Source organism: Erythrolamprus reginae, chromosome 2 (genome assembly GCF_031021105.1).
Source record: "Erythrolamprus reginae isolate rEryReg1 chromosome 2, rEryReg1.hap1, whole genome shotgun sequence".
Lineage (NCBI taxonomy): Eukaryota > Metazoa > Chordata > Lepidosauria > Squamata > Dipsadidae > Erythrolamprus > Erythrolamprus reginae.
Genome location: NC_091951.1, coordinates 243,191,600 through 243,204,938, shown reverse-complemented (window position 1 = coordinate 243,204,938; position 13,339 = coordinate 243,191,600). Strand labels below are relative to the sequence as shown.

Below are 13,339 nucleotides of genomic sequence, written 5' to 3'. Positions count from 1 at the left end.
AGCTGATTTTACAACAATGTTTACAGTGGTCATTAGGTGAATCACACATTTGTTAATGAACAAATCAAACTACCTCAATGAGCACTTTTTGCTGGAAATTGACAAGAAAAGTTGCAAATTGGTTTAATACAGTCGCAGGACATTAAAAACAATTTTAAATACGAGGCAGATGCTAGGTGCCCAAATTGCAATCCCATGACTATGAGGATGGTACAATGGTTGTAAGCATGAGTAAGTCATATTTTTGAGGCCTTCATAACTTTGAACCATTATTAAGCAAATGGTTATAAGTCAAGGACTACCTATACTGATTGCCATTCTTACCCACCCTATTCCATCCCTTTCTTAATGCCTCATTTATTTATTTATTTATTTATTTATTTATTTATTTATTTATTTATTTATTTATTTATTTATTTATTTATTTATTGTATTTGTCTTGTCAATTATGTATTGGTAGTATACAAAGATATAACAATGTTTATATACATGATACTAGTAAGAGAGAAACATTAGGACGGAATGTGGTAGGCACGCTGGTGCACTTATGCACGCCCCTTACTGACCTCTTAGGAATTGGGAGAGGTCAAAAGTGGATAGTCTAAGGGAAATGTTTTGGGGGTTAGGTGATGATACTACAGAGTCAGGTAGTGAGTTCCATGTATCAACTACTCGGTTACTAAAGTCGTATTTCCTGTAGTTGAGTTTGGAGCGGTTTACCTTAAGTTTGTATCTGTTGGGTGGTCGTGTGTTGTTGTGGTTGAAGCCGAAGTAGTTGTTGACAAGAAGGATGATTTTATGGGCTATGCTTAGGTCATGTTTAAGACAACGTAGTTCTAAGCTTTCTAAACCTAGGATTATAAGTCTAGTTGCATAGGGCGGTGTTTCCCAACCTTGATCACATGAAGATATCTGGTCTTCAACTCCCAGAATTCCCCAGCCAGCAGGGGAATTCTGGGAGTTGAAGTCCAAATCTCTTCAATTGGCCAAGGTTGAGAAACACTGGCATAGGGTATTGTGTTGCGAGTGGAGGAGTGAAGGGCTCTGGACATTTTCTAGTGTGTTTATGTCCGAAATGTGGTGTAGGTTGCTCTTCTTCCATTTAGGAAGGACAGAACAGAGAAGGAAAGAGAGAGAGAGAGAGAGAGAGAGGATAAAAGAGTATGTCCATAAAAAATCCCCTGCATGATAGTCCATTAATTAATTAATTTATTTATTAGATTTGTATGCCGCCTCTCTTCGAAGACTCGGGGCGGCTAACAGCAATATAAAAAAACAATGTAAACAAATCTAATATTAAAAATAATCTAAAACACCCCAATTTAAAGAACCACTCATACATACAAGCATACCATGTATAAATTCTATAAGCCTAGGGGGAAATTTCAATTCTCCCATGCCCCCCGCAAGAGTCTCAGTATAGACAGGGGTCATAGACGACTTCTCAAATACTTCTGGAGTACAGTCCTATTTAACCATTAAAAAAATATAGTTTCCTACTTTGGATTTAGTGTGGGCCCTTTTGCTGGTCTTTAGCAATGATCTCATGTAGGATTTCCTCCAGGAAAAGATAGAATGGGAGGCCTGATTTTGAAATGACCAGGTAGCAGTGCTTGTATGCTCTGCATTTCAAAACCACACTTCCTTGCTCTTTGGCATGCAGCCATTCTCTGTATTTTGCTGCTCCCTGCAGTTTGATTGCAGTGTTGGCTTAAGCAAAGCCAGGAAAGGTGTTTTAAAAACAGCAGGCTGGAGTCTTAAGCGTATGTTTTTCCATGTGGACCATTCTTTAAAGAAACACACACACAAACCTAGCAGGTGAATGCAGATGGGAATGGAGTTGAATTTATGAATAAAGACAAAGAAAAGTAACAAGGATGAAAAATTGACTGTTCCGTTCCATTCGAACTGCTGTGGCTAGAAAGGGATGGATGTGGGAATCTGCCAAGCACTGCTGTTGTTTTTCCAATTTGACTTTTCACCCGCTTCATATTCCAGTTGGATAAAATCAATTACACGATGTATCCTTGGATGCCACTTGGATTCTAATTACAATATTTTCTTCTTGAGAGGTTTTATCAGAGAGAGAAAAGAGCAGAGGCACAATGTAATTAGCAATCATAACATTCCTGTTAACAGGAGCATAATGGAAATGAGAAATAATAGATTTTGTCAGCCCTGCAAATGGTGTCAATGAAGGCACCCATGAACCTTCACATGTTGTTAGAGGGGAGTCAGTGTAGTTTATGGTAGCAGAGGACAGAAGGAAAAGGGGGGCAGGATCGAAACATTTAAATATATTAAAGGGTTAAATAAGGTCCAGGAGGGAAGTGTTTTTAATAGGAAAGTGAACAGAAGAACAAGGGGACACAATCTGAAGTTAGTTGGGGGAAAGATCAAAAGCAACATGAGAAAATATTATTTTACGGAAAGAGTAGTAAATCCTTGGAACAAACTTCCAGCAGACGTGGTAGATAAATCCACAGTAACTGAATTTAAACATGCCTGGGATAAACATAGATCCATCCTAAGATAAAATACAGAAAATAGTATAAGGGCAGACTAGATGGACCATGAGGTCTTTTTCTGCAGTCAGACTTCTATGTTTCTATGTAGCGGAAAAAAACCAAGAGGCGTCTGGTAGCATATTTTTTTCCAAATAATAATTTGTACTCAAATGCATAGGTTTCCATTAGCTGCAGCTTGCTTTTCATGGAGGAAACTGCAGCTCACCAAAGAACTTATGCTTTTAAAAAAATGTTAGTCAAAGAGATACTAGATTTCTTTTTTTCTTTTTTTGCTTTTTAGGCTGTCCAAGGCAAATTGGGAAGATTACTGACTAAAGATTAAGAGGTGCAGGAAACAAATCTGGACAAAAAGGAACAAAAAAATGTGACCCCTATGGCAATAATTAAGTGCTGTACCTCATGATTCTTGACAAATGTATCTTTTCTTTTACGTGCACTGAGAGCATATGCACCAAAGACGAATTCCTTGTGTGTCCAATCACATTTGGCCAATGAAGAATTCTATTGTAAAAGAAAATCTAAAAGTCCCTATTTTAAAAGTTGATTGTATTATTATCTTTCCAAAGAATTAATTCAACTATACTTTTGTCTTCTGGGTTTTGCAATTTTATTTTTTTTGGTTTTTCTTCTTTATGACTTGGAAGGGAACTTAATCCTTCTTGGATGAGACTGACTCTGACATCTCCCTGACATAGTTATAAGCCTGCATGAAAAAATAGCCATTGATGACAAGAGGTGTATTTCTTCCCCCCACCCCCCCAAACTTTGTTCCACTTGGCAAAAGCGCTGTCTCATTACTCAATTTGGTCTAGTTATTAAGGTGCTGGCCTAGAAAACAGGAGATTGTGAGTTTTAGTCCCACTTTAGGCATGAAAGTCAGCTGGGTGACTTTGGGTCTCAGTCACTCTCCCTCAACCTAATCCACTTCAGGGGTGGTGGTGGTAGGGGATTGTATTTGCTGCCTTGAGTTACTTATATAGTAATAAAAGAGGCATAAAAATCTAATACACACACACACACACACACACACACACATGTAACATATTTTTTGCTGATAATGAAAATGAAGGGAGACTAGCATAGATCTATTTTGAGCTTATTTGCTCTCATCAGCCAGCCATACCCTTACTATATCTGTGTGTCTGTGTGTGTGTGTGTGTCTGTGTGTGCCTGCCTGCCTGCCTGCCTGCCTGCCTGCCATCTATCTATCTATCTATCTATCTATCTATCTATCTATCTATCTATCTATCTATCTATCTAATCTATCTTATCTATCTATCTATCTATCTATCTATCTTATCTATCTATCTATCTATCTATCTATCTATCTGTCTATCTGTCTATCTGTCTATCTGTCTATCTAATCTATCTTATCTATCTTATCTATCTATCTATCTATCTATCTATCTATCTATCTATCTTATCTATCTATCTATCTATCTATCTATCTATCTATCTAATCTATCTTATCTATCTATCTATCTAATCTATCTTATCTATCTATCTATCTATCTATCTATCTATCTATCTATCTATCTATCTATCTTATCTATCTGTCTATCTGTCTATCTGTCTATCTGTCTATCTAATCTATCTTATCTATCTATCTATCTATCTATCTATCTATCTATCTATCTAAATATCTATCTATCTATCTATCTATCTAAATATCTATATCTATCTATCTATCTATCTATCTATCTATCTATCTATCTATCTATCTATCTATCTATCTATCTATCTAAATATAAAAGCATAACATCATTCAAACATTGTCATGAACTCCCCAGAACCGTAAAGCCTACAAACTTGAATTTTGGCAGGTATATTCATCTTGGCTTCTATGTTAAAGACAAGCCTGGAAAGAAAGATGAAATAAAAAATGACATAATGCCAAAGAGGCCAAAAATACATCACTGTTTCCATTTAGGAAAAGAGTAGGCACAATATTGCTAATGGAATTAAGTGGTTGCCTTTTTCTTTTGCTCTCTATTTATTTATTTGGTTTTTGCAGGTAGCCATGGAGGTAGTGCTCTTCTTCCACAGAGCATCAATGAATTCCCGGAATACGGGTCTGTAGAAGCCCAGACGCTGGAGAAATCGTCTGAGATTCATGGGGAAGACATAACAAGTGCTTTGGATGAGCATCCGAGTGATCAAATGCTCTGCGAACCTTATGAAAATGGCAGCTCTGGGGACGGAATGGAAACAGCTTCTGAAACATTGCAAAGCCTGTCCAAAGAGGAAGAACAGACTCAGATTCTTGACAGACAGAGTGAGGTTTCTCAAGATCTAGAATCAGGAAAGGCCAAGGATGAAGGCAGTAAAGCTCCTGGTTCAGAGATCCAAATGGAAAGCGAGAGAAGGACTGGGGCAGCAGCTGAAGAGGCAGCCAGGGAGAAGGTTCTTGCAGGGCAGGAAAAGCCTTCAGAAATGCATCTTCCATCTGAAATGACGGCAGAGAGGAAATTGTATTGGATCACAGAGGAAGACTCTATGATCTTAACCATGGAAGTTCAGCCTGCGACCCTGTCAACTTCTGATGGTGGAACTGAGGAAGCCCAGAAAATATGCGAAGGGAGTAGCCACACGCCTTTGGCTGGTCCAGAGGAGGAAAACCTGGGCATTGATGGTGACGTCGTAGATGCCTGGGCAGAATTCGAGCGGGAGTTCACCATGGGTGATACAGAAAGAGCAGAACCATCCCCCCAGAGGAGGATATCGAAAGAGACAGCAACGAACAAACATGTGGAATTTCAAGGGGTGGAAATTCTTTGGATACAAAAAGCCGAGGAACAAAAAGAAAAGGGGCACTCCGAAACAGAGGCTGTAGAAAGGAGAACTTTCTCCAACACGTCGCACCATCACACATCATACATTCCTTCAACAGGATTAATTGGCTTGCCCGATTGGAGTGTATCCTGGAAAAACCTCAAATCACTCACAACCTCGACAAAAGGTGAAGAAGGTGAAGCCTCTGGAGCGAAAGAAACGGATTGGACGGAAGAAGGAAAGACTGGGCCGGACAAGGACAGGTAACAACAATTATTAGTACTGTATTAATGTTTAATGCAGGGGCAGCAGAGAACATATCGATGACATTGATTTCTTCAGTCATTTAAGAATTTGATGATATGTGAGCCCATCATTGTTCTGGGGTGGGAAGGACAGAGGCATGGCTGCTTTAATATTTCAAATTTGGTAATGCTGCTACACACAAAGTATGCAAAGTGGAGCAAAGTACTATTTATAGCAGTGATGGCGAACCTATGACACGGGTGCCACAGGTGGTATATGGAGCCATATCTGCTGGCACATGTGCCGTTGCCCTGGCTCAGCTCCAACGTGCATGTGTGTGCCAGCCAGCTGATTTTTGGCTCACACAGAAGCTCTGGGATGGCGTTTTTACCCTCCCCCAGCTCCAGGGAAGCCTTTGGAACCTGGGGAGGGCGAAACATGAGCTTACTGGGCACGCCAGAAGTTGGGAAAAGGCTATTTCTGGCCTCCAGAGAGCCCCTGGGGTGTGTGTGGGAAGCTGTTTTTGCCCTGCCTAGGCATTGAATTATGGGTGTGGCACTCACACATGCGTGATAGCACGTGTGCACACTCTTTTGGCACCCAAGGAAAAAAAGGCTTGCCATCACTGATTTATAGCAACAGTACATAAATAACAATAATCACTAATCAGTAATCCAAAAATCACACCACACAAACTTTTTCACAACTGTGGACAGCTCAGAAACCAGACAGATCTAGTTTACCTGGTAAGCTAGTTCTCTGGTTGGAAACCGGAGATACAGTTGTGTAAAACAAATACAGTGGCTGAGCCTCTAACAAGGGAGGGCATTGCACAATTTCTGTGGGGTCCTGCCAGTAACTTCAAAGTGAAGAACCTTCCATAAGATCCCATGCTATAAGAGAATTTAGTATTGAACCTTGGCATTTTGCTGGTCTATTCCCAGTAGGGTTCTTAAAAGGTTTGGGGAGTTGGCAGTTGCTCATCACAGCAGCCTCTTAAACCAACCATTAGAGAATCAGTACTTGTAGCTATTTTGATTTGTTGGATTAATATGTAGCACATCACCTTCATATTTAACCATGGCAGTAATTTTCAAATTATTTTGCAAAACTGCCTTTCTGATTCTTCCCTATTTAGCAAATGTTTTTTTAAAAAAACAAACAAACAAGAAAATGTGTTTGCACCATTTGCTAATGTTTTGTACATTTAGAAAAAAAGTACTGCTAGTCCTTGATTTACAACAGCTCATTTAGTGACCGTTCTGAAAAAGGGAATTAATTTCTGGCTGTTTTTCACTTACCATTCCAATGGTCATAAGTCCCTTTTTGGACAGATGTTTGGCAAGTGCTGCAGTCACCTGGGATCACATGATCAACTTTTGTGATATTCTGACAATCTGGGGAATCCAGATTAATTTAATAACCATGTTACTAATTTAACAAGTACAATAATTCACTTAACCTGTGATAAGAAAACCATATAATGGGACAAACTCACTTAAATGTTTCACTCAGTAACATACATTTTAAGTTCAATTGTGGTCATGACTCAAGGACTACTTGTACTGTAATTCATTTTGCATGCATTTTCCCCCGAACACTGGGTTTGCTTTGTTTTATTTTTTAAATTAATAGTTTGATCAATACATATAAAGAACAAAGTAAATTGTTACATAAGAGAAAAAAGGAGGAGAGAAGACAGAGTGGTCAAAGTATAAACGATTTCCATTTATCATAAGGTTTAAATTAATTATTTAATTAAATGTATAGAAGTAGATTCATTATATTACTTTAAATTTTAAAAAATCTCTGTAAAACTCTAAACATTAATGTTAACATTGATATCACCATCATTTGTTAATTTTCCCCAAAACACTGTTAAATGTATATCAATATCAAAAAGATATTGACAAAATTGAACGGGTCCAAAGACGGGCTACAAGAATGGTGGAAGGTCTTAAGCATAAAACGTATCAGGAAAGACTTAATGAACTCAATCTGTATAGTCTGGAGGACAGAAGGAAAAGGGGGGACATGATCGAAACATTTAAATATGTTAAAGGGTTAAATAAGATCCAGGAGGGAAGTGTTTTTAATAGGAAAGTGAACAGAAGAACAAGGGGACACAATCTGAAGTTAGTTGGGGGAAAGATCAAAAGCAACGTGAGAAAATATTATTTCACTGAAAGAGTAGTAGATCCTTGGAAGAAACTTCCAGCAGACGTGGTTGGTAAATCCATAGTAACTGAATTTAAACATGCATGGGATAAACATATATCCATCCTAAGATAAAATACAAAAAATAGTATAAGGGCAGACTAAATGGATCATGAGGTCTTTTTCTGCCATCAGTCTTCTATGTTTCTATATAATCATGTAAAAAGGGGAAAAGAAAAATAAATAAAGAATTTTAACAAGGAGAAAGTTCAGTAGAAACAATGCAATAATACTGTTTCAAATTCTCCTCCATTGTATCCAACTAACAATTGGGTCGTCATATTGAAATTGCTTTTAACAACTGTTTTTATGTCAATTATTTTCCCCTCAAAAACCAGTTTATCTGTCATCCAGAGAGCCATTCTTGCTTAAATTTAGACAAACTTCTTTTTTTTGCTTTTGCTTTGAAAATCCTTGGATTCTTCTATCGCAGCAGCAGCAAAACTTGAATGCACAACAACACATTTTGATCCAATGCCAGCCACAGGACACTGTTTGAAATGCTAAATACAACTGCTGTTGTTCCTTTTTTAAAATTATTTTGGCTGCTCTGGCCGTTTGGCACAGGTCAAAATGTTCAGTCATGGGATTACTGTCAGCAGATTGGGAAATTGAGAAGTCAAGGAAGAAACTAAAACGATGATCATCCATGAATTTGTGGGCAAGGCCTTCTGTGCATGACTTTTGAGACAACTCGAGAATTTATGTGCTGAAACAAGTCACTATTAGAATCATTTCAATTGAACTTTGGCCAAATTGATGCTCTTTCAACAGCTCCTATTTTCATAATCAGTGTAACTGGCAGTTTTGGCTGGCTATCTTAAAATAATCATTATCTAACAGATCAGGCAAAATCTCAGCTAAGTCAAGTCTTGATTTGGATGCTAGCTTGATGTGTGCTGGTATCTTAGCATTGGTTGAGTACTTCCTGGAATTGTTTGTTTATTTGTTTACACTTATTCCATCCATCCATCCATCCATCCATCCATCCATCCATCCATCCATCCATCCATCCATCCATCCATCCATCCATCGTTGTTTTTATAAATAACTCAACATGGTGAACACATACACGGAAGTACTCCTTCCTCCTCCTATTTCCTTCACAACAAAAACCACAACCCTGTGAGGTGATTTTGGCAGAAAGAGTGGGGGGTGGGGTGGCAAAGTCTCCCACTCAGTCTTTGAGATCTAAGGTGGGACTAGAACTCACAGTCTTCTGGCTTGTAGCCTTGTGCTTTAGCCACTAGACTAGACCAAATTGTGTCAGGAAAATCTTGCATGCTTGCTCAATGTAAGCTATAAAGATATCTAGGCATCTATGATCATGCAGAATGCAGCTGCGAGAGCAATCATGGGCTTCCCAAGGTATGCCCATGTTACACCAACACTCCGCAGTCTGCATTGGTTGCCGATCAATTTCCGGTCACAATTCAAAGTGTTGGTTATGACCTATAAAGCCCTTCATGGCATCGGACCAGAATATCTCCGGGACTGCCTTCTGCCGCACGAATCCCAGCGACCGGTTAGGTCCCACAGAGTTGGCCTTCTCCGGGTCCTGTCGACTAAACAATGCCGTTTGGAGGGACCCAGGAGAAGAGCCTTCTCTGTGGCGGCCCCGACCCTCTGGAACCAGCTCCCCCCGGAGATCAGAACTGCCCCCACCCTCCTTGTCTTTCATAAAGTTCTTAAGACCCATCTTTGCCGTCAGGCATGGGGGAACTGAGACATCTCCCCCGGGCCCATACAGTTTATACATGGTATGTTTGTGTGTATGCTTGCTTTTAGTAATGGGGTTTTTAGTGTTTTTTAAATTATTAGATTTGTTCTTACATTGTCTTTGTTATTGTTGTGAGCCGCCCCGAGTCTATGGAGAGGGGCGGCATACAAATCTAATAAAGTAAACTAAAGTAAAGTAAATATAAGTAAAGTAAAGTAAAGTAAAGTAAAGTAAAGTAAAGTAAAGTAAAATAAATAAAATAACATAAAATAAAATAACATAAAATAACATAAAATAAAATAAATAAAATAAAATAAAATAAAATAAAATAATAATAAAAATAAATAGGCAGCCCCACCTCCTATTAAAGGCTTTACAGAAAATAGGCAAAGTTTGTAGGTTCCAAGAATTAGCGGTACTCTGCAAATCTCTCCTTCCACTTTTTCTCAAGTGACTTCTCCAAACATCTGAATAGAGTAGTTTCTCTTTCTCAGCTTTTCTTCCTGTTCAGCTGCTCCCTCCTTAGAATTTTTTCTGGTACACGTTCTGATTTGCCAAGCTACACAGCCTTCCTTTTAGGGTGGTAGAGGATTTGAATTTTAAAAGGTCTCTGCTTTTCCAACTTCCCAAGGTTATCCATAAGTGAATAGGCAAAAACAAAAGGAAAAGAGACAGGCAAGCAAGTCCCTGGACACAGGCATGATGTGTGCTTGCATTTAAGATTTAAATTTGCATTTGCCTCAGGGAGTGTCAGGCAGGAAAATGGCGGTTTCTGTCTTCCTCAAAGGATGCCTATGTGGTATGTGAGCATTGTTTGCGAGGGAGAAAAATTTAAGGCTACTTCAAGAGAACTTCATGAACTTCAGCCCACATTCAGTGTTGCACAGATAGTGTTTGGCAAAAAATGAGTCACTTAGTGGCCATTCAGAGATGCAATAGATCCCCCCAAAAGTATTCTGGCAGCTCTCTCTCTCTACACACACACACACACACACACACACACACACACACACACACACTGATCACCTGATTACATGATTTGGGTGCTCGGCAACCAGTCCGCATTTACACCACTTTGCAGTGCCCCGCAGTCATAAGACCATGATTTACAACATTTACTTCAGGTTTATGGCAAATTTTTTTTTAAAAAAAGTTCATTGCAGACAAGGGGGTTCATTTAATGAGCACCACATTCACTTAACAACTGCCACAAAAAAGGCCTAACAGCAGAACCATCACATGATAATCCACTTAATGACTGACATGGCTTAATGACCATAATTCTGGGGACAGTTACAGTCATAAGCCACTATAAGCGTAGCCACTATATATTCACAGCGTTCTGCGTAGAGCCGGGGTGGTGCAGCAGGTAGAGTGCTGTACTGCAGGCCACTGAAGCTGACTGTAGATCTGAAGGTCAGCGGTTCAAATCTCATCACCGGCTCAAGGTTGACTCAGCCTTCCATCCTTCCGAGGTGGGTAAAATGGGGACCCGGATTGTGGGGGCAATAGCCTTGCTCTGTTAAAAAAAGTACTACATTGCTAACATGTTGTAAGCCGCCCTGAGTCTAAGGAGAAGGGCGGCATAAAAATTGAATAGATAGGTAGGTAGGTAGGTAGGTAGGTAGGTAGGTAGGTAGATAGATAGATAGATAGATAGATAGATAGATAGATAGATAAATCAATCTCAGCCAATTTGGGACACATTTGGAATGTTGGAAACATGGTCTTTCTCCTAAAATGATTGCTGGGTGGAAGGGCTTTTCTATTCACAAAAGGGCTGTTGGCATGAGAAAAAAAATGGCAGAGCACTGACTTCCCAGAATATTATTTACAGTTCAACCCGTTTTTTCTCTCTTCCACACAGGATGCTCTCTGCTCTTCATACTTTATTTATTATTAATTAGAATTCTATGCCGCCCTTCCTCGAAATGACTCAAGGCATCATCCAACATTGTAAATACAGACAATATATGTGAAAAAAATCTAATTATTTAAAAAAAAGAACTATACAAAATTTAATAAATTTTATGTTTGATTTAAGTATACGGCACTTCCAAATCCTGAGCTGTAGCTACACATCAATTTTATTTCTTAAGAACATTTCTGGGGCATGTTTGGGACTTTATGAAGTTTTATAAATGAATATGATGCTGAAGGCAGCGTGCCAGCCTCACAGCATGCCAGTTTACAATTTTTGAAAAAAACAATATTTTTTTAAAGATGTTAAAAGACAACTAGATAGGGAACTTAGCTAGTGCCAAGAGAGATGCTTATGGTCACTTAGAATATGACTTTGTCTCCATGTGGCTTTAATTTCATAATTAGACAATTTACAGTCCCAATAGTTTTTTCCACCTACAATTCCCATAATTATTTTCTTTGTCTGTGCATATGGTACCCAGATTTGATGGAAATTGAATAATATCAAACTGCCTGTAGAAACACAAAATACATTATTCTGGAACAAGGAAGATAAACCTCCATTATATCCTTAGTCCATGTGCATATTAATGAAGTGTTCCCACTTTTTACTCTGTTCAAGCTCTCTTCTTTCCTAAGATAAAACTGTTTTGCTGCTCTAAGAAGCAGATAGGGTCATTTTACTCTTATACTATGAATGATTTATTAGTATGTTCTTTAATCACAGTTTGCATAAATAGTTTTTAATTTGCATGGTAAGTAAACACTTAATGGTATAAACAAAATGTAGAAATGAGTAATGTGATAAATTTAATTGTAAACACAACAGCAGGAGTCTTGACTGTAACGTACCTTAGTTAAATTGTTCTAATAACTAGCCTTCTGGATGTCATAGCAACTGCTTTATCAGTGTTAAATGTAGTTTGCTATGACTAAGCATGGGTTGGCCTTTCTTTACAAAATGAGGAACGTGGATTATACTGCTTACCATCATGAAATATCTCATGAGAATAATTTTTATTTGAACTAATAATGAAATGGATGAAAGGATTTTCCAAATCACTGAACCCCAATAATCATTTATATTTGGCGTGAGGATAATAATTTGATACACATATAAAATAGCGCAGTGATTTACTTAACATAACTGTCAGCCACAGGAAATTGGGAGCCAGAGCTAGGTTCAAAAGGAATACAAGTTTATTTCATGCTGCCTCTAAACAAGAACCTGAACTGTCAAGGCAAACTGGCAATAGATAAAAGTCAACATAATTCAAGGACGAATGGACACATCTCTGTGGGTGTGAAGAGACTCTAAATTGATGATGCACCTGACATCTCCCTCTGGCTGAACCTGGTTATCTCTTACAATAACTGAACCACAGTTAGCTGAGTTGAGTTCATACATATTATGTCAGGGTATTTTTGAATAAACCATAAGAAGTCAATCTAAACCTGTTAATTTTAGCCTCATGGGTGAATCATACCAATAATGACGCTTCGGTTTAGAGATTAGAGGAAAAAGATAAGGTATTTCCAGTGGTGTTAATTGTGATGCAATTTAATATTGGCACTTGTGATATCTAAGATCCTCTTGAATGCCATTACTTAACTAGTTTTGAATAATATTTAAAAAGAAACCCTGTTTTCTATTAAGTGCTATAAATAACTGGAGAGTCCAAGGTCAATTTAAGATTTAGGCCAATCACCAGAGTGGCAGAATGAAAGAATAAGGGCACATTCTTGTGTCTGTTTTTAAGGTCCTCTTTTTAATTTTTTTTAAAAGAACGACTAAGAAATTGAAAGTGTTATGTCACAGTGGAGGGGCTTAATGCTTTTAGACATTTTTAAGATTCCACAATCTGTAGCTTATCATCTTAGAGTCAAATTGTAGCTTGGGGAAGACATGTAGAAGGATTAAAATATATTAACT

At 38.3% G+C, this 13,339-nt stretch overlaps 1 protein-coding gene across 3 annotated transcripts in view; it reads left to right on the top strand.

Moving 5' to 3' along the window:
• Positions 1-13,339, top strand: part of PSD3 (pleckstrin and Sec7 domain containing 3) — a 248,184-nt gene that overhangs the window by 29,699 nt on the left and 205,146 nt on the right. For 2 of the 3 annotated variants that reach the window (XM_070742360.1, XM_070742361.1), the window contains one exon: positions 4,543-5,563. In XM_070742360.1, coding sequence (XP_070598461.1) covers positions 4,543-5,563 — 1,021 coding nt within the window. Of the gene's footprint in view, positions 1-2,808; positions 2,854-4,542; positions 5,564-13,339 lie in introns of all 3 variants that reach the window. The other variant, XM_070742362.1, reaches the window with a different exon arrangement.